We start from the raw sequence: 20,089 nt of genomic DNA, 5'->3' as shown, positions 1-20,089 counted from the left end.
TTTGATTGAATTGAGATAAACTCCGTTCGACGATTATTGTTTGTCTGTCAATGCGCATCGAATGAGATGAAACCTTGCCCTAAGGTCAACTTTCAACTTGACCTTTTGAGGTCATATATATATCATTCAACGCCTTGACGAGCTGAGAACAATGGCGTGCGAATTATGCCTCTATCTTTTCTGGATCAAAGTTATTGAAGAAAAACTATCAAAAGTAAAAAAGAACATTTTTTCCTCGGTGACCTCTGGTGACCTAGTTTTGGTCTGCCAAAACATGACAAAAATACTTTTCCTACTGGTTTTTAAACGCTCTTTCGAACGCCGCCTATCGTGTCTCACGATGCTCATGATTCGAGTTAGACGGGGGGTGTAACCCCCTCTCCGCGGCCCGCTGTGTTACAAATGGAGTACGGCCCGGCGCGGGTTACGGCTAGGGCGATAAAAAATGTACCAAAAAATGCATGATAATAGTATTTTATGTTAACTTCAATGTCCTCAAACCCCGCGCTACAAACAAAACACAACAGTTAGCTACGGGATGATACCTTTACAAGCTTTCTCGAACGTCACGATGACTGTCGTCACTTCGCTCCACTCCGTCCTGGTCAGAGGTTAGCCGGGCTTTTTTGCTCGAAGCTTTTCGAGGAGTCCAGTCTCAGCTGGCGTCGTCAAACCGGATCACTTCCATGGCATCCAGGACTTCCATAGTATCCTCCGCGAAGAAAACGAACCGAAATGGCATTATAACTGTGTGGGTCGCCGCACCAGAGCCGACTACTGCGCCTAGTCACCACAGTCGAATCTTGCCGCGGGCAGTATAGTCTATCCTCGCGATCGGAATAGATGTCAGTGCCAGTGGTCACCTGTCTGAGGAGCATTTTGGCAACAGGCAACCAAACTGGTGGACAAGCTGGATTGGGTGGCACGGTTCGGCGCAGCGATCCGCGGTAAAGGAAGACTGTCGATCTACTAACAATTATAAATTACGTAACTTTCATACAGATTCATTCATGAACTCTTGAGTTTATAGAGGCCTGTGGTTCATTCGATTAAAATAAATGTAGAAATAACGATGAAACTCGACACACCCGATTAAACAAGCGATGAAGTTTAATTCCAACGCATAAAGACAAAGTCAGCCGACAGACTCACCGAGACACTCCTGCGGTTTTGAGATTCGGCCAGAGCGTCGCTTCCCGACTTTTCGGCCGGATCTCTGCGTCTTCCCCTGATCGACGGAGTTCGGCGACGTTGAGGCTCCGGTGTATCCACTGCGAAACCACCACTGACGAAGTGGATGTCGCCCAGTGCTGAAATTGGATGAGAGAAGATGTTTGATACAATACCAGATTAGTATAATATTTTTTTTTCAGGACAATTTCCAAACTACGCAAACATTCAGAGGCCAGCTTGTTCAATACTTACGAACGCAACTGAGCAAATTCAGTTGCAAATGATTATGGGCGTTTTTTTTTTTCTTTTAGAGTTTTATAACTGCATTCTGCATAAGCAACATTTTATTTCTCAAAAACAACCTAACTTAACAGAGATCGATGTCCTACTTTCACAAGACCCAACCATATCGCCACGCATGACGGTCTGATGCGAGGCCGAGCACAGTTATCGCTCTTCCTCATTCAGCAGGACCCGAGGACCAGTCGTCATAGATCTCCAGATCCCATCGCCACCCTGGGGACAAACATGTACCTCATTCGTAGCCAGGTCGGGAGTAGACACACACATTAGTCGCTCCAAGTTGGGTAGAGGGGGATGGAAATGATAGGCAACACATCCGACATTTTCATAACTCAATCTTACGCATAATCATAGACCTTGGTGCACTCTTCTCTTTCCTGTTGACTACTGACAACAGCTGCTGTAAAGGTTGATGTTGCATTTGAGACAGACTATTTCCCAACACATCAGCCTATTTTCAATCTGAGCCTCGTTCAGCAGCTTAACTTATTATGGTTACGTAGGTATATGGCTTTGCATTACCTTAAACAAATTGTGTAATATTTTTTTTAATGTCCTTAAGTAAATTTTCCGAATGGTATTGTTTTACGAAGGACCGCTGTATTACTTTCCATAATATGCTTTTTTTGCTCACACGAACCTTAATAGTACCAAAATACTATTAGGTACTATATTTTAAGGTCTGTGAGCAAAAAAAAAGTTATTTCAGCCTTTACTTAAACAGACATTGAGTCCCACCGTTAACTAAATTATCGTCACTCTTCCAAAAAAACAAACAAACAAACAAACAAACAACAAACAAACAAACAATAAACTAACCTGCAGACCGAAGAACGCTCGAACCTTTTGAACAAGGTCCAGGACAGACTCGAATTCGAAGACGCGCGCAGCACTTCGATGGTTTACTAGCGCCTTCATCGTTTGACCGCTGAAAAAAATATGACAAGTGGTTACATTAATTACTAACTACAATGTCCTAAAACATCGATAGCCATGGAGTGGGTGAAACAGCAAGCGAAACAGCACATGGTTACTATTTACGCACACATTAGACACGTGGTTGCACAGCTCACTTCACGGGTGGTTGGATAACATCGGGTATCCCAATCCTAAAAGACAGACATAGCTTATTTGAAAAGCTGAGACAATGCCGATTCTGATGTCATCCAGAACGCTGAAAACGACGTTTATACCATAACGCCTTCTGAGCGGGCACGACCGAGCAAAAGAGAGGTTTTGCAGAGTATTTTACACGCGTCATGTCGGATAGAAGTTAACGACTGGAGATTCAGCAATTATGATGATGAAGATGATTAGCCAGATGCTCATTATTTAGGAGCAAAATTGATAGAATAGTTGTATTACGTTTCACCCACGGGCTTCTTCGGATACATATGTTTGTCATATGTATCCGAAGAAGCCCCGTGGGTGAAACGTAATACAACTATTCATCAATTTTGATCCTGAATAATGAGCATCTGGCTAATCATCTTCATCATCATATGTAACCAATGCTCCGAACTAGCATCTCCATCCTCAAAAAGATTCAGCATTAACCTCGAATCTATTCAAGCCAAGACCCGGCTCGAAGGAGGTGGGGTAAGCACGTGCAGTGACGCCCCCAGTGTTGTCGAAGCTGCATGTCGGATCAGTCTCTACCTTCGTAGCAAATTTGAGCACATCGCCTCATCCGTTCCCGAGATATAGGGGCGGTGTGTGCACGTGCGTTCATGCAATAGTTTCACACCATGGACGCGTGGAAGCCACATAACTGGCCGCTAGCTACATGTCAGATATCAGAGCCAGTGTAAGACCCGAGTGAGTGTAAGTTTTGCACTCACAATAGCCATAACAGCGAAGCAAATAGCTGCAATACTGCTCAATACAAGCAGTCGCGAGTTCGCAGTAAATCTGATACTTCAAATTGAAGCAAAATGCACAGATTACTCACCTTTCAGAGGTGATTCGGAGACCTGGTATCTGGTACCTGAGGGGCACGTATTTTGCGGTCTGCACTGAATAAGTAGCCAGCGGAGTGGGGTCAAAAATCCAAGCAGAAGGGATCATCATCATCTCGCCCTTAGTCACACGGTATGCCATATAGTGCTCATCAAACGAAAGCGCCCTCAAGACGTCACCGATGATTTTGACATGGTTTACTGCATCAAACTGAAAATATGCTACGCGAAGAAGATCACAGCTCTCTGAGCTTGAAGCAGCCGGGTTTCTCACGATCAGCACATCATCGACGCAGTACTTCTGTCCCGCAAGCACTGCCATCTTGGTGTACGTAGCTCGGTCATCCACCTCCCATCCGAATGCACCTGTAACTAGGCATGGCTTGCATTTCTTCCCCATCATCTTCTTTTGCTTTCCTTCGCATGCAGCTACCGCTTCTTGGTGTCGCACTGCGAGGGTTTTACAAATGTTCTTGGTGTTGTGTGCTCGAGATGCGTAGATCTTGAACTGCTGGTGTTTAGCTTCAAAACGCATAGTCCAAGCTTTCCTCAAGGAACCAATTTGTGCTGCCCAGTGCCGGTAATGTAATAAGTAGTGGAACTTCGGCTTGATTTTGAAGTCCGGGAACATTCCACAGAACTCACGCAGCCACTGCTCTACTGAAGGTTGCATTCTTGCAAGAATTTCACCGTCCATACGTGGAGCACAAATGAGTTGTACAAGAGAAAGCAAACCGGTCACAAGAAGCCACGCCTTTTGATCTGGTGGGACCAGTGGACCGATCATGAAAGGGAGAACTCGGAGGAAAGTCCAGCACTGACTGAAAGTGCCTTTGACGAGCACTTTGCGCCCCTTTGCTTGAAGCATGGGAGGAGTGTTCGCTTTGTCGACTCTCGCATATGAGAAGGATTTCATAGCCTTTTGAACTGAGGCGAATGTGAAGAGTTTGATTTGAAAAATCAGGTATGATAGCACCAGAGCCAAGGAATGATTGACTACGCCACTTTCAAACAGATCGTGCGCGATATCTGGTGGAAACATCTCTGTGACCTTAAAGTCTTTCAGCTCATCAAACACACATTTGAGTTGATACCAAATGCTTTTCGAGATTCCTCATTGTCTCCATTCTCACACATGTTCAGCTCTTCTTGGTACTCCTCCTCAGTACGAAGGGTCAGCTCTTGCTCTGTGAGCTTTGTACCAAAGTCCTCATTTGTGGCGTGGCATGTTCGGCATGGTCGCTGCCCTGACGAAAATGATTCCTGGAAGCCCGCCATCTTATGCACTCCCAGGTTGTCACCACACACAAACTCCACTTTGATATCAAAATGAGTGCCACAAGTATCCAGGCCATTGTTCAAGAGGTCACACAGGGAATCTGTCACAGGCTTCATGACTGTGTTCAAACCATGAAGCTTGATGAGTTTTGTAGGACATAGTAGGAGGAGATGAATGTCACTCAGCACCGACATTGACAAGCCCTCATCGACCGCAAAATAGCAACCACCCAGACTATAATCAGATGCTTTCTTCCGCAGAGGGTTACACACACCAAATTCATCAAAGTAGAGCACAAGCTTGACCAATCTGTCCCGTTTGCAGTTTTCCAGCCTGCCATTTTCCAAGAGACTTGTCAGCTGTTTCTTGACATCCACATACTGATAGCTGGATTGGAATTCACCACCCCCTGTGGTAAGGATCTGAGTCGTAGGTGCAATGTAGCAGAGCTCCTCATGGCAGAATTTGCTCAATTTATACTCGCTTGCAAACTCTTCACAAGCCTGCTTAACTGAAGACGACTTTGATGCTCTGCTCTCATTCTGCTCCTTAAGAGCGGTGTCGACGATTTCTCCTATCTCACTAGCCACGAAAGATGTTGCAGCCCGTGACATCCCATGCTCACATTGCAATCGAAGCAAGAAACGTGCTATTTTCTCCCGGCTACTGTCTTCAGTTTTTGCTGTAGAGCCTTTCTCACCCTGATCATCCAAGCACCAGGCCTCAGTCTCAACCTCAGCTTCTTCCTGACAATGAGTACTGATTGAAGGTGACTCCTCCAGACTTTGCCTTCCTTTCTCTTTGTGCGACTGTGACGTACTTTGCTTGACAGCATGGGTTCTTTCATAATGTCTCAGCCAGTAACGTCCAGTTGTGAACCCTTGTGTACAACGCGGACAGAGAAAAAAGTTGCAGTTCTCAGATTTATCCTTGAAGTGGTTATTGATATGCTGACAAAACAAAGCAATTGAGCTAGAAGAAAACAGACATAATGGAACTGTACAACGCAGAACCACTTCTACAGTTGCCTGAAAAGAGGAAAGCCTGTTATGACTTATGATTCAGTTGGGCAAACTACGGGGAGGAAATCACAAATGTGATTAATCACAAATGTGATCATTTTACGCCTATTTTGCAGCACTTTTGGAAAATCACAAAATTTCACAAAGGTTATGTCACCTGTAGCCAGATCCCAAACACAATCAAAAACATGATAAGGAAAAGATGCCCTCCATGATGAGGGCTGTTCGGCCCGCACATCCTATTGTAAAATTTTGCAGCATGCATGCGCAGTAGGGACCTTTCAGGCCTTATGCTCCGCCCACCACCGTATGACGTCACATGTGTGACATCGGCATCTGCAAAATCTTTCAGCTTCGCGCATCCTAAAATTTCAGGATGCAGGAGGCAAAAGTGGTGCAGACTTGGCGCAGACAACGTACAGTGGCGAAGTGTGCAGTGTTAACTATAGTGAATTTATGCAGTGTTTGGTGTTATTTTGTCGGTGCATAAATTGGAAATGGGTTGGTGAAGTTTTTCATTAGTTATTACGTCGCTGCTTGCTGGAATGGAGCGGCACGATTGTCTCGCGCAAAATATGTTGAGGTGTTCGGTGCGTTCTGCGAAAGATTTTGCTCGACGGGATGGGCAGTGACATCATACAAGTGTGATGTCACAGTCGCGCAAAATATTTTGCAGCACCCGAACAGCCCTATGGTTTATCATGAAAATGATTATGCAGTCAGCTGGCTGAACAACTTTTTGAAAAGGCTGTCAGCTGGCTGATCACAATACTGATAACCAAATCAGCTGGCAAATCATGAAGTTGATCCATACATCCATCCATACATAGGTAGGTACACCAATCATCCTGCTAACAATAGTGATATAGCTGGGTGATCACCACACTAAATCAGTCCTGGTCCAGTCTGCAAAATGTGGCATTCTTCGACGAGATCTTGTCTGGGCAGACACCGCAGGTCGGGGCAGAAATAGGGGCAGGTTTCCGGAATACTGGGGCAGAAGCAGGAAAATCTGGTGCAGAAGTTTAAAAAATTGACGGAAGTGATTTTCTCAGCTTCTCACTGCTTCCTACATCATTATATCATTACATTATTTGCATCATTAGGGGCAGGAATTGGGCTACCCCTGGACTCAGCATTCTGATTCGGGGCAGGACTTTGTCTGCCCTGAAAATCTTGTCGAGCTCCCTGCCATGTTTTGCAGACTGGAAATCAGTTGGGTAAACAGTGGCAGTGGCCATCTGTTTCATTTTTGGAAGCTTCCATTTTTTTAGTATGCTCTTCCAAAAATAGAAGGGCATTTTCCAAAAATAGGGATGAAACTTCCATAAATCGGGACGGAAAAGGCCTTGTCAAATTTTGGAAAATAACACCACCCTCCAAAAATGGCTTTTAGCATAGGTGTAGGAACGTTTTGAGAAGTGTGTGTGGGGGGGGGGGGGGGGGGCAAGTCGAGCTGAGTATCCGATCTGATTGTAACGTAGCTGAAAGGTGGGTGGGCCATGGTGATGGCCCGGCCGTCCCCCCCCCCCCCCCCTGTTCCCACACCTATGGCTTTCAGTGCATTAGATCACACTTTGATGGCTTTCAATTATTCACAGAACATCAAAAATTAAACACTTTGATAACTAACTCACCTAAAATCTATAAAAATCGACAAAAATTGAAATCTTCTCGTAACGGGGTCATGCCAACAATGCGCGCCTAATCAAGGATGAAATGACTCACAAAAGAAAAATACTACATATGCAATGTGTGGGCAATAATGACGTCATAAGACCAAAAAGGAAATATCAGTAAAACTATGAAATATACTATTAAATGTCGTTTAAACAGTAAAATGGGAATAATAAACATATTTAAACCAGACTTAACAGGACCTTACCTAACCTAACTATATCTAAACTACAACCTACGGATGTTTGATGATGCGGTCTACTCGCTAGTTGCGAAAAGGGATAGGTCTTAGGCCAGGGATTTACTTATCAAAAATTAATTTTGCAAGCCACTGTACAAACAAATCTCCTTTTTTACTGATTCTTAAAGATAAACAGGCCTATCTCCGGTCATGCGGCCAGTAGTTACCCGCGGTAGTGTCGAAAATGCCGAGATAGCCCAAATATAATAGGCGGAAAAACGGCCAAGGTAACCCGGAGAGCTTTGCATTCTTGCTATTTTTGGAAGATAATTTGTTGATTCATACTACAGTGACTTGCCCAAAAACCTACAATGTAACTCACATTATTTGTTTCAAATAAAAAATCGTAATTTTTATTCTAGATTTCCAAAAATGCTGCCCGCCATAAACCAGGGCATAAACTCCTTCACCTTGGCCTATCTTGGCCATTTCCGCCAATTTACATTCCGACTAGAAACGGCGGCTACGAAAGCCTGCTAGAAGCTTTAAAAAAAAAAGGAACATATTACTGTTTTCCCAACTGAAGTGGGGTGGGCCTAAAATATTTGCTTTTCCCTTGCCTAACACATCTCCCATGTCAGATTTTACAGCACACACTAAGTGTGAGCTGCTCTATTGATCGATATCAAAAGTATCTGGATTACTTAATATCTAGACAAGTGATAATCAAGAGTTTCACCTTGTGATCCATTAAAGTAAGGCAATGTGAACTGCATTCTTAGTCAGTGGGTAGTTAAACTACATGTCTAAGCTGCAGCAGCAGAAGGCATAGGCCTGGGAAGAGGAGGGACAGCAGGTGCATTTGCCCCTCCCACTTTTGGACTGGAGGGGCAGCGCCCCTCCAACTTTCGGGAAAATTCAACATTAGCCTTATGGCGTTGCATGGAAAGAAAGAAATATAGAACTTTTGAGTTTTAACTTTTGCCCCCTCAACTTTTTAACCTGCCCCCTCAACTTTTCAAACGTTCCCGGGCCACTGGCGGACCGCGGAAGGCACCTCAGGATGTAAGGGCAAAGTAAATATCTAATTCTCGCATAGAAAAGCATCCCCAAGAATTGAAACCCCCATAGAAGAAAATCAATGTTAACAATTTTATCTGCAATAATGCGGTAACTCATCTTCCATTCCATATGCTCTTCTTTAAATGTCGGGTGTCAGTGAAAAGTTCCAACGGTACCTGTTCCAACATTAGTAAAAATGTAGGTATAGTATAGGTGTTTTTCGATGTGAAATATCATTGTTAGTTATTTGCAAACATCAAAAAGCTAATTAAATGCTGATTTTCCTGTTATTAGTTAATTTAGTCTACTTTCAATAACGGCACAAGTAGCTTTCGGTTGCCAATGTAGGTTGTAGGTGTATTTTTGGTAAGTTTAGGTTAGGTTTTGTTAGTTTAGGTTAGGTTAGGTAAGGTTAGGTTAGGTCTGGTTAGGTTAGGTTTGGTTATATTTTGTCCGAGCTATGTGCCTATACCCATCAGTGTTCATAATTTGGTTTAGGTGTAAATTTTCTGGCTATTTTAGGTGGTTATTGAAGTTAACACCATTGGTTAACATTAATCAATAGATATAACTAATCTAGCCACAGCGGAAAGGTAAGGTACTATTGGAAATTTCGACCCAGGTGCCCCAGCCACAATTTTGTGTGGCACATTCCCCTGTTGTGCTTCACCTTCTGCCACCCCTGTACCTTGGAACCGAATACTTAAATGATTGCCTTTATATGCAAGTTCCATTCCAGCTATACACTGGCGGAACCAGGGGAGTTAACCTGTTTCCTGAATTAAATTGACTCTCATCATTCATTTTGAGAATGTGGCAAGTTGCAACTCCCATGCTTCAATGTTGCAAAAATTATCATTTGGGACCCTACCAATAAATTTCAGAAAATGATGCCCATTTCAACTTTCACTGAACAGGAAAGAACGTAAAGAAATTTTAAATAAAAAATATTTTTAGGTGAACAAAAATGGGCAGCTTTTGCCCAATAAAGGTTATCCTATGACTGCAAGGCCACCTGAAATGCGTTAGACAGATCTTACTAGAGTTGTCCTTAGACATAGTTGTCGGGTTTGTCTTACTGGGCCACCTTATTCATGTGCAATTAAATAATTAGGGGGCTGTATCAAAGTATAATCTACAGCAACCTAGTAACCTCAGTAATAACCTATAGAATTCCTATATTTTAACCTATATTTTGCTAAGATACAGTTGGTGGTCATAATGCTGTCCCTCATTCACACAACATTCATTGCATCATCACGGTTATCACTAGCACCGAATAAAGATAAATCGATTGACAAAATTCAAGGCATACAACACAGAAGCATAATTACATCAAATTTATATCTGGCAACACCTTACTCACCATCAGAGACCCGCACGACGCGGACACAGCACAAGCCGCACAAGCCAAAGGACGCGCGCCGAAAAAACATGGCGGACGTGACGCAGTTGCACCGCAGTTGTCAAATAACTTCAAGTGTGTTTTAGCACAAAGGTACATGTTGTACAAAAGGTCGTATGTTAGTGTCCCCTGCTATGTATAGTTTGTTCGAAAACACGTTTTGCGTAAGTGTGGCATATAGTGTATAAAACACGCATAGTGCTTGCTGACACACCACTAGTTGACACACCTTGGCTTAGTTTTGTAACTTATATGTTTGTTTACCACAAATAAATGTGCTTACATACAAACCGTTTACTAACCTCATTGCTATCTTCAGCTTTTGTGTGTCTTAATACTATCTTTTTGTTGAGCAATTAACACGGTAGTTTGTAAACTTTTTTTACAGTGCAGTCTTCACTGCTACATGTGACAGTCTAATGGGGACAAGCAATCTAATTAATAAATGAGCAAAACCTCTTTAAAATTCAGCTATAGAAGAAAAAAAACAATATATTGCATGTATAAGCTACTGTTAGCAACAGTCTCTTCTGCTGCATGTGACAGTCTTCAATGCTACATGTGACAGTGTTCTTCGCTATTTGTGATAGTCTCCAAGCTGCTGCAGCTGGCGGAGCTGCTGGCTTGCCAGATCGCGGCGACTCTAAATGGGGCCGGCAGAATTAATTGGCCATTTATTCTGGGATTATGACGGCGAGGGCCTTGTCCAAATGGACTCGCGCCATTGAACGATTCGCGCCATTTTCGGGGACTGAATTGAGACTCTGATGTGCTAGACTGAGGCTATGCAGATCTGGAATTCTTCCTTGATGACATTCTTGTCGGTTAGTTATCACAGTGTGGAATTGCCGAAATGTTTATTATGTAATAACACTTGTTTTTTCATTGTTTTAATAGCAGTTGTAAATTGGCTAGTGTTCATTCATCACCTAAGTTTTGCATTTGTGAGACATTTGAATCAGCCACCGTTGCTAACAGTAGCTTATACATGCAATATATTGATTTTTTCTATAGCTGAATATTTAAGAGGTTTTGCGCTTTATTAATTAGATTGCGTATCCCCATTGTAACGATTATGTACACACGTATGTCTGGAATCCTTTAATGTCTGACATCGCGGCTATTATTGTACTGTTCCAGTGTAATTGGCATACCACTCGTCGCTGTTATGTGGACGACTGCCTAGTTCGCTTTATTGTGGATCCGTTGCAAGCCCTGATGGCACATACCCTGCTGCCCTTTCCTGACCCTCGCCCCTAACGGCAGAAGCTATGAGCTCCAATGCGTCATTGTTATGAGCCGCGCCGACTATGGCTTGCCATTTTCGTAGAACGGTAGCACAAATGCCTCGAACGAACGTGTGCCGTGCCACCATTCATCACATTGATTTGTAGCATGTGGGCTTTGCCTGCCTGCCTGCATAGCTACATACTTTACCAAACGGGGCGGCCGGCGCGGTGGGGAAGGGTTAGTGCCTCAGGCGCCATGTTAACGTTGGTAATATCGATGCTGGGACGCGAAATGACAGGGTTTGGGCTATAGCTTTATTGCTGGACGGTTGTGGAGCGTGGGTAGGCGGCGCTAAAATTTGTAGAGACCCATTAGTATGCATGAACTTATAGCGTATGGCACGGCGATTGTGATAACTCATGTCTTTATATTCTGGAATGTTCCATGAAGCCGGACCTGGTTTCGTGGTGCTTGGGTAGTTACTTCTGTTATTAGCAGTCTTATACACTGATGGTTGTTTGTAGTGAAACGAAGATCATGTGCTTTTGGGAACTTTACCGCTGAATGCCGCCCTTAGTTTTCCACGTTTTCTAGTGCCTGTACTGGCAGCATATTTGCACAGTAAGCCTTCGACCTACATGGCACAAAGTTTCCTAAAGTTTTCTGAAGTCTGGACTTAAAAATAGTTGTGCTAAGAGCGATATCCAAGTCTTTTTTAGTGTAGTCAGGTGTTTCAGTTCCTTTATGTTCTCTCGGCGTCAAATTCTAACTGCCCACCCAGCTCTCCTTGTGATCCTCTCATGAAGTACTGCTGGTATATTGAAGTTCTGATGACCAGACCTGACCTGGTTTCTAGACAGCCGCAGCCAAACTGAAACGTCGGGCGTCTTCAGTGTTATCTTCCAATTGTTGGACGGGGAGCTTAAGTGGTAACAACTCGTCTGATGACCAGCTTAGCTGTGACGGCCCCCCGGTAGCGTTTCGGACAGAGAAATCCGCGTCCGGGGGTCATGGGGCTGTCGCCCTGAGCTCCTGCCGAGTCAGAGCTAATTAGAAATGGTGGTACAAGTTCTGAGTGCTTTTGGGTGTTACTGTGCTCTAATTCAGATCCAGACGGACCGATGCTGTTTGTTTGTGGTCAAACAAGTCGAAATTATGTCGTTCCAGCGATAGGAGTAGGCAAATGGACACCAGATATCATTCCCTGGCGTTGCTAGGTGCTGACTTTTACGTGAACTGTCGATGCCTCATTCAGTTATGTGTCTGCTTTTTTGCCAGCTCAAAATGGTCCGTCTTTGTGTAACCTCGGGACACATTGAGACGACCAGACCAGGACGGGACGAGTAATCCCTCCACATCCGTCTTCGGTCACACGTCTCTTTCCTCCGACAGAGACGGCTGCACCGGACCAGGACATAAAACCCTGCCCGATAATTTATCACCATTACGATCTGTCCAAAGTGCTGTCCAGGCCAGCCGGGACTACATATATTCTCGGCGTGAGAACGTCTCCCGTGCGGACGGCACTCTGCGGGCCAGACAAAGGGAGCGGTCGGAGAGTGTTGGGTGGTTGGGTGGTGAGAGTTGCCAGGCCGCCGCTCGCCCCGTCCTCGTCCATCAGTCCTTGGAGGTCTGTTCCTCTGTTCATGTAGGTTTGTAAGAGCGGGTTATACCAACAAAGGGGCCGCGGAATTGCATGTTACTTTATTGTGCAGCTTAACCAATAGGTGGTTGAATTCCTAACGCAATCCCGCGACAGGAACTTTTCTCATATCTCATTCAGAGTGTGAAATATTGCCTTATCCAATGACTCATACCACCCGATGTCTGAATAGGTTCATCATTTTTATGATGACCTGCAAGAGTCCCTAGACTCCTGTCCAGAGGAGGTAAACCCCCTGGACCCTTGTCCGAGCGAGTCCCCGAGGCTGCCCTGTCGGGTTCGATAATCTCCGTGGACGTCCCCGCCCCGATCCTCAGCCGCCGCCGCTGTCACCCCTGGGAAATTATTCGCTCGCACGCTAGATGGACCAGCTATTTCGCCCCGCGGGACGAGGCGTCTTTTTTATCGGCGCGGGCTGGCCTGGTTTTGTCCTGGACCCCGTCTCGTGAGAGAGAGAGAGAGAGAGAGAGAGAGAGATACGGTGTATTTAGTTCATGGCTGCGAGCATTTGCCCATATAGCGCATGTGATAACAGTACAGCAGTTTTGAGGCACTGCAAATAAACAAATGCAACTACATTGGCGCAATTACGATAACAGTAGCGTACAGGCCATATTCTATCTGGACGACATGATATCCAGGTTAATGAGCGAGGTCATATGTGGAATGCATGACCTCCTCAGGCGAGTACCACAGCAAAACGTTTCAAGAGTGTTAGAACTTCTCGTTTCTCTGCCGGATATCGAGCCTCTCGATTTCGGGAATAAGTCTTGATGTGCTATCGACTTGAGCATCTGTTTACCGAGTCTTAAACATAAAGTCTGTCTTCTATTAGCGAGTGTTTCCAGGTTAAGGCGTTGTAAGATGTCCTGGCAGCTTTCATCGTATCCGGCGATTATTTTGACGGCCCGTTTTTGTACCTTTTCTATTTTCTGAGCCTGTTGAACAGTTAGTCCGGCGTGGAATACAGGGGCGCAGTACTCGAGCAGTGGCCTTATGTATGTGGTATATACCTTAACCAACTGCTCTTGTGGCGGCCGAAACCTCTTCATTACATGCAGCATGTAGAGGGCTCGGGATCCCTTGGACACAATGTCATCAACATGTTTCTGCCAGGACATGTCACCGGATATCGTGATCCCAAGTAATCTTGCGTGGTCAGTTGTTGGTATACTGCTGCCATTAAGGTCTATATCCGGTAAGATAATAGGCTTTTTGGCTGTGTAGAAGTGAAGAATCTGACATTTTTCTGTATTCAGCACCATCTTGTTCGTGTTGGCCCATTCCGACAATTTATCCGTTACTTGCTGTAGGGTGCATTCTTCATTAAATTGATTCACAGAGCATGCTTGGAAGACTGTTAAATCATCTACATATTTAAGCCTCCTTTCGTCTTGGACGGCGGCATCGTTTATCATAGCCAGGAAGGCTACTGGTCCCACTAGGGTCCCTTGTGGCGCCCCACAGGTTATGGGGCTCCACGTGCTAATGCTGCCATCCGGCATCTTCACTCGTTGGTGTCGGTCCTGAAGGAAGGAGCAGAGCCAATGTGCGTAGGCAGATCGGAGTCCCATGTTCAGGAGCTTCTGTATGACTGTAGTGTGATCTATTAGATCAAAACCTTTTCTGAAATCATACATAATCATGGAAAATATTTTGTCCGACTTGTCCAGCTGCGTGAATAGGTTGTGCAGTAGTCTGACCAGGTAGTGGGCAGTCGATGCTCCCTTTACGTTGCCGTACTGACGGATGTCGATCTTTGGACTTATGTCGTGGAGAATGAGCGGTACCATAAATCTTTCAAAAACCTTCATAAATGTGGGTGTGAGGCTGATGGGACGCAAATCTCCTGGCGAGCGCGGCTTGTCTTTCTTGGGTACCGGTGTGATTGTAGCCCGTTTCCAAACCGAGGGCACCTGGGAGCTTTTTAACGAGCAGTTGAATATATACGCTAATGGAGTTGCTAATTCTATTGAGAATTCCTTAATCAACCTTGCAGGTAATTGACCAGTGGAGACAGCCATATTTTCTCTGATCCGTGAAAGATGCAGTGCCACTTGCCATGGCTGGATATCGAAAGGAATGTCATTCGCCGGTAAGTAACACGGGAGTTTGTCCACTTGCAGTCCCTCATAGGTCGTACAGACTTGGGCAAAGTGTCTATTTATTAGCTCAGCTGCGGAATCACAAGTTGCTTCATCTGTGGTTTTGAAGTCCCATGACTTCGGCTGCCGATTAGTTAATTTGGACACTTCTCTGTACCATGATGCCTTTTTGCCCGATGAGACTTGACCCATCCGCTTTCTGTACCATTGGGTCTTCGCAGAACAAATCTCAGATCGTACTTTCTCACGTAGCTGTTTGAGGCGATTGGTTTGCTGGCGGCTGTGTGCCCTGTTACGTAGGATCAATAGTTCTTTAATCCTCTTCGTCATCCACGGAGGATCATTTCTTCTGCATTTATACGTAATCTGCGGGAAGAATGTTTCGTAGGCAATTTTCAGTTTATTTTCAAGCACCTCGGCTGCTTGATCTACATCAGTAAAGCTGGTAATGTCATTCCAGTCTTGTTCACATATCCATTGGCCAAACTGTCTGATGTTCGAGGCTCTCATCGGTCTTGCGGTGCGATATTGGTGAAATTTCTTGTTTTGTGCGCTACCGATCCAGACAACCGTTTCATGGTCCGATGTACCAATGGCTGGAATAATGGTAGGCGTGCTCTCTGCTTCACAATCAGTTAAAATCATGTCAAGAATTGACGCACCTCTGGTAGGTTCCGTAACGATTTGCTTTAGGTTCAATTGCTGTGCTAGTGAATGGACATCGAACACACTATTGAAATCTCCCAAAAGAACAGTTTTTGCTTTGGGCCTGCGTGATCGCAAATGATCAATCTTTTCAATGACATGATCTGTTATGGCAAGACGTCTTGGTGCACTTGTGTCAGGCGGAATGTAGAGACCAGCTACGATAATGCTTTCTGCCTGTGACGGTCTCAAAACGCACCAGCATATCTCCAGTTCCTCAGGCACTTCAAAATTGGGCACGGTGTAACGGACGCCTTCTCTCAAGTACAGTACTATACCGCCACCTTTACTTCTATTCACAGCTCGTAGGTTTCTATCTTTGCGTATTAACTGATATCCTTCTTGAAATATTTGACAATCAGATACCTTTACATCCAGGTGAGTTTCTGTGATCAAGCACACATCAATATTGTATGTGTTCAATAAAATTGAAAGTTCTGATTGTTTTGTGTTCGCACAAAGACCGTTAGCATTGGTTGTTAGAAAATTCGGCCAACTTCTATAGAGAGATTGAACGGAGTTGTTCTTCGATAGATCGCCGTCAGAACAAAATGACTCATTCAATCTAAAAAACCTGGCACCTGTCCGAGGATATGTTGCGCTGCGTTGCGTGCCCCTTCGAAGGTGTACAGAATACCTGTTCTGTTGATCCCCGCATGTTTCGTTTCTTCAAGTCGGGGTCTGAGATCAATGAACGTAGATCCTGTTGAGGTGCAGAATTGAGCCAGTTGAGAGTTCACTTTATTAATGATCTGGTAGACGACAGGTCCAGCATCTCTCCTTTCTTCCAAAGAGCAAACCGAGACAGTTTCCACGTTACCAATTTGGGTTGCATATTTCACCAAGTCCGTCAATTTCTTCAGAATGCCATCTGCGTCATGTATTAGGGCGTCATCGGCACCTAGGTGAATAACTACTTCGATGTTTTCGGCTTTTGATCTACCCGTTATATTACTTAACGAGTATTTGAAGTTATCCGAGGTGGTGTTGACGAATGACACATTTCGATCGAAGTGAAATTCATCCATGGCTGCGGCTTTAATTCTGGTCACATTTTGTCCACCAATGAGAATGCCCCCATATTTCCTCCATTTGTTTTGCTTCCTTTTGCGAGTTACCCTTGTCCAGCCCTTTTCTTCATATCTTTTCGAATGGATATCTTTGGCTTCTTTTTCTTGTATATCTCCAACTGTTTGCTGCTGTCCTTTCACCTTGTCTTGCAGGGTACCGGTTACCTCTTTGCCCGTCTCATTTTGTGTCACGTTATTTTTCCTCTGTTGTGTTTGCAGTGCTGGTATGTACCCGATTTTAGTTACTTCCGATGTGGCTTGGTCTTGTACTTGACATCCATTTGTTTGCATTTTCCAATCTGTTTCATTATCATTTTTCCATGCCTCAAGATTCTTGATTCTTGTGGCATACCTGCCCAGTTCGTCATCTACAGCCCGGAGCGCGTCATGTAGATCAGAGGCGAGTGCTTCTCCAAATTCAGTTGCTTTCTTTTGCAGAGCAACTTCTACAGCTTCGGCTACCATCAGCTTTAATTCATTTCGTGTGAGGCAGATGACTTCTTCGCTTTGGGTCGATACATTGACTGTTCTCTTCGGTCCGGGATTAGGCTCCACCCCTCCTATAATAAGGAGAGTTAGAACCAGTGCGAGGCCCAAGGCCAGTTCATCGTTCGAGGAACTTTGGGCCTTCTCTTGGGGTGAACGTTTGCATCGCATGCTGAATAAACCGATCCGAACTCGGTAGCTTTGTGGGTCAATCATTTTTGTGGATGCTTGGGTAAAAGGACCTCACGTGAAACCCAACGAAAATTCAAGCGCACTTTCAGAAATCTTGAGGTTGGCTCGATTCTTAAAAATTGCGAAAAGTTACATTTTTACATGATTTTATGGATGAAATTACGTTCAGGTAACAAATTATTTCCGTAACCTTTTAATACCAACTTATTCCTCGCACCTTTAAGAATGTATCCATGCAAATCTTACAATGTAAATCGTTAGCACAACGCAGAATCAATTAAAAACATCGGAGCACTCAAAACTACATCCGATGATTTTAAGAAGCCCACTGTCGCCTCGGACAATTCTGTTTGTTCCGGTGGCGTTGGACATTTCCACTGGGACTATTTCTTTGGAGGACAATAGCGGTCCTTTCGGCCCGCTCATCTGTCGTTTTTATTGCTTCTTTGTCGAGAGAATGTTTTTCTTGCTAGATGCTTGACTTCCTTATATTGCATGTTTAAGATATGGATGATCGTTATTGTCGCCTTCAGGGTTATTTTTTCTTTGGGGAATACAAACGGAATCTGCTATTATGCACTTTGTTTTGCTCAGTTTTGAGTCTCCTTGGTTAGAGTGTGTCCCGAAACATAGCTGATATTTATATAACGGTCAAAATTCTCGGCTTCTGTGTTTTTTTGTGTTTTTTTTTTGTTCTATATATACATAAGTTACAGAAAATGTATAACCCTCGCCGGCCGAGGGGGGGGGGCGGGTGCCGCCCCCCCATAGGGTTTTTTCGCGATAGCTCCGAACACGCTGGCGATAGAGAGCTGAAACTTGGCATACCTGACCTTTGATCCAAGCCGCATCTTTTGACACCAACCGCATTTTTGGGTCAGGTCAGGTCACTGACCTATGACGTCATAAGTGAACCTCTGCACGGTCTTCAGATGTCGCAACTTCGCAACGCCCTCACTGCCAGAGGAGATGTCACAGGGAAATGAAACTTGCAGGATCTAGTATCCATTATGAGTCCCACAACTTGTATATCTCGGATTTTTCCTAAAGGTCATATGAGGTCAGGTCATTTTCGTGACCTCACCATTATAAGTCAATGGGGAAAAATTCAAACTGCTATTCTGGCGCCGGGAACGATCTCCAACTATCTCAAGCACACAGAATCGTGATTTTATGCACTCCTTGCAAGGTTAGATGCGTCACTTTTGCAATGTTGACCTTGCGTGACGTCATTTATGACGTCATCAAGGTCATATTAGTTTTTCGTCAATAACTCTTGATCAAATTGAGCTAGCGAGTCGGGAAAGCCACCAATGGACTCAGGAAGACCTGCCGAATCGAATGATATGCGACATGACCTCTTTCGACCAGCTTCGTGACCTGGGGGTGCTGACCTGACCTTGACCTGAGGTCAACACCCCAAGTTGACCTGACCCGGACAAAAAGTACATCATTCGACGCGCCTGAGCAAGGCGAACACGATGCTGCCAAAATCGGCGCTCTGCGGCCGTTTTTTGCGAAGTTATTCACCAAAAACCGAACCGTACCTTGGGGCACTTGACCTGACCTCAGAGGTCACCGGTTGACCTAGGACCTTAAAATCGGGTACCAATCTCTGCGTCTCGTAACGGCGCACACGCTCGTTTTTTCCGCGACGCGCTAGCTCCACCAGGGGCGAAACGGCGAGGGGGGGGTCTTACCCGCCCCCCCCCCCTCGGCCGGCGCGTATGTAGAAAACCAATAGGTCCGGCGAGGGATAAGTTACAGAAAATCGGCTTGTGACACCTTCCTTTCTTTATGTTTTGAAAGTATGTGTTCCTGCTTTGTTTTCGTTTCGAATATCTGCAGTTATATAATATTCGAATATCTATAATATGTATAATAACAATGATAACTCGTACAATAGACCATTTTGGGATTAACTTCGCTTGACAGGCTTCTTTAATCGAAGTCGGTGCCCTAATGGATTCTGTGATCTTCTTTTCGGAAAACTGTGGAGCCTTCAGACGGTTTGGAATCGGACGTCTCCGGCTAAGCGGGGCTGATGGAATTCTGAACTGGGATTGGGGACACGCCCCATCAGCTAAAAATAAGTAGGGTAGATCAGAAAGTCCAGCTGTCTGACGGGTTCCACTGACTTGGCATCATAGTCGCATTACTGATGGTAAAGAAGTATAGTTGCTCCATCACCACCTATCTTTGTTTATCAATGAGATAATTTATGATGGTGGTTTCCTTTAGCTCCATACGTCTACCGCCCGTAGCTAACACGCGCTGACTAATGTGATTTTGGCCTACCACATTTGACTCCCGTTGTCCTCGGTTAGCCATTTCTGACCTATGCTGCACCCAGCAGTCAGCACTAACTTCTCTGGATCATTCTGACTGTTGTTGGTCCTGATGACCTTTGCTAACCTTTAGTGACCTCTGCTGACCTCTGTCGGCTAATGTTTTCCTCTAGTTGCCTTTGCTGTCTTCCATGAAAATTAGACCGGCTAAAACTGAAAAAGAACTGAAAGAGCGCAGAATGGTGATTTTTTTCTGACCTGCGCTGACCTCTGTTCATCTCTGCTGACCT

At 44.7% G+C, this 20,089-nt stretch overlaps 1 protein-coding gene across 1 annotated transcript; it reads right to left on the bottom strand.

The window, feature by feature from the left end:
* Window positions 1-4,496: 4,496 nt before the first annotated feature.
* LOC122380024 lies at window positions 4,497-7,023 on the bottom strand. Its single transcript, XM_043362757.1, has 2 exons — window positions 5,893-7,023; window positions 4,497-5,459 (listed from the first exon to the last, which is right to left on the bottom strand). The coding sequence occupies exons 1-2, from the start codon at window positions 5,998-6,000 to the stop codon at window positions 4,497-4,499; spliced, it is 1,071 nt and encodes a 356-aa protein (XP_043218692.1). The 5' UTR covers window positions 6,001-7,023.
* Window positions 7,024-20,089: the final 13,066 nt, after the last annotated feature.

The sequence above is a fragment of the Amphibalanus amphitrite genome, unplaced genomic scaffold (genome assembly GCF_019059575.1).
Source record: "Amphibalanus amphitrite isolate SeventyFive unplaced genomic scaffold, NRLGWU_Aamphi_draft 000090F_arrow, whole genome shotgun sequence".
In the NCBI taxonomy this organism is placed as follows: domain Eukaryota; kingdom Metazoa; phylum Arthropoda; class Thecostraca; order Balanomorpha; family Balanidae; genus Amphibalanus; species Amphibalanus amphitrite.
The sequence above is the reverse complement of the archived record's forward strand: the minus strand, read 5'-3'. Positions and strand labels throughout refer to the sequence as shown.

Coding starts and splice junctions, on each gene's coding strand:
- LOC122380024 (XM_043362757.1), bottom strand. CDS start 6,000: ATGCATGCTGCAAAATTTTACAATAGGATGTGCGGGCCGAACAGCCCT. Junction 5,460..5,892: donor TGTTTGGGATCTGGCTACAG/GTGACATAACCT, acceptor ACTCATTGTCAG/GAAGAAGCTGAGGTTGAGAC.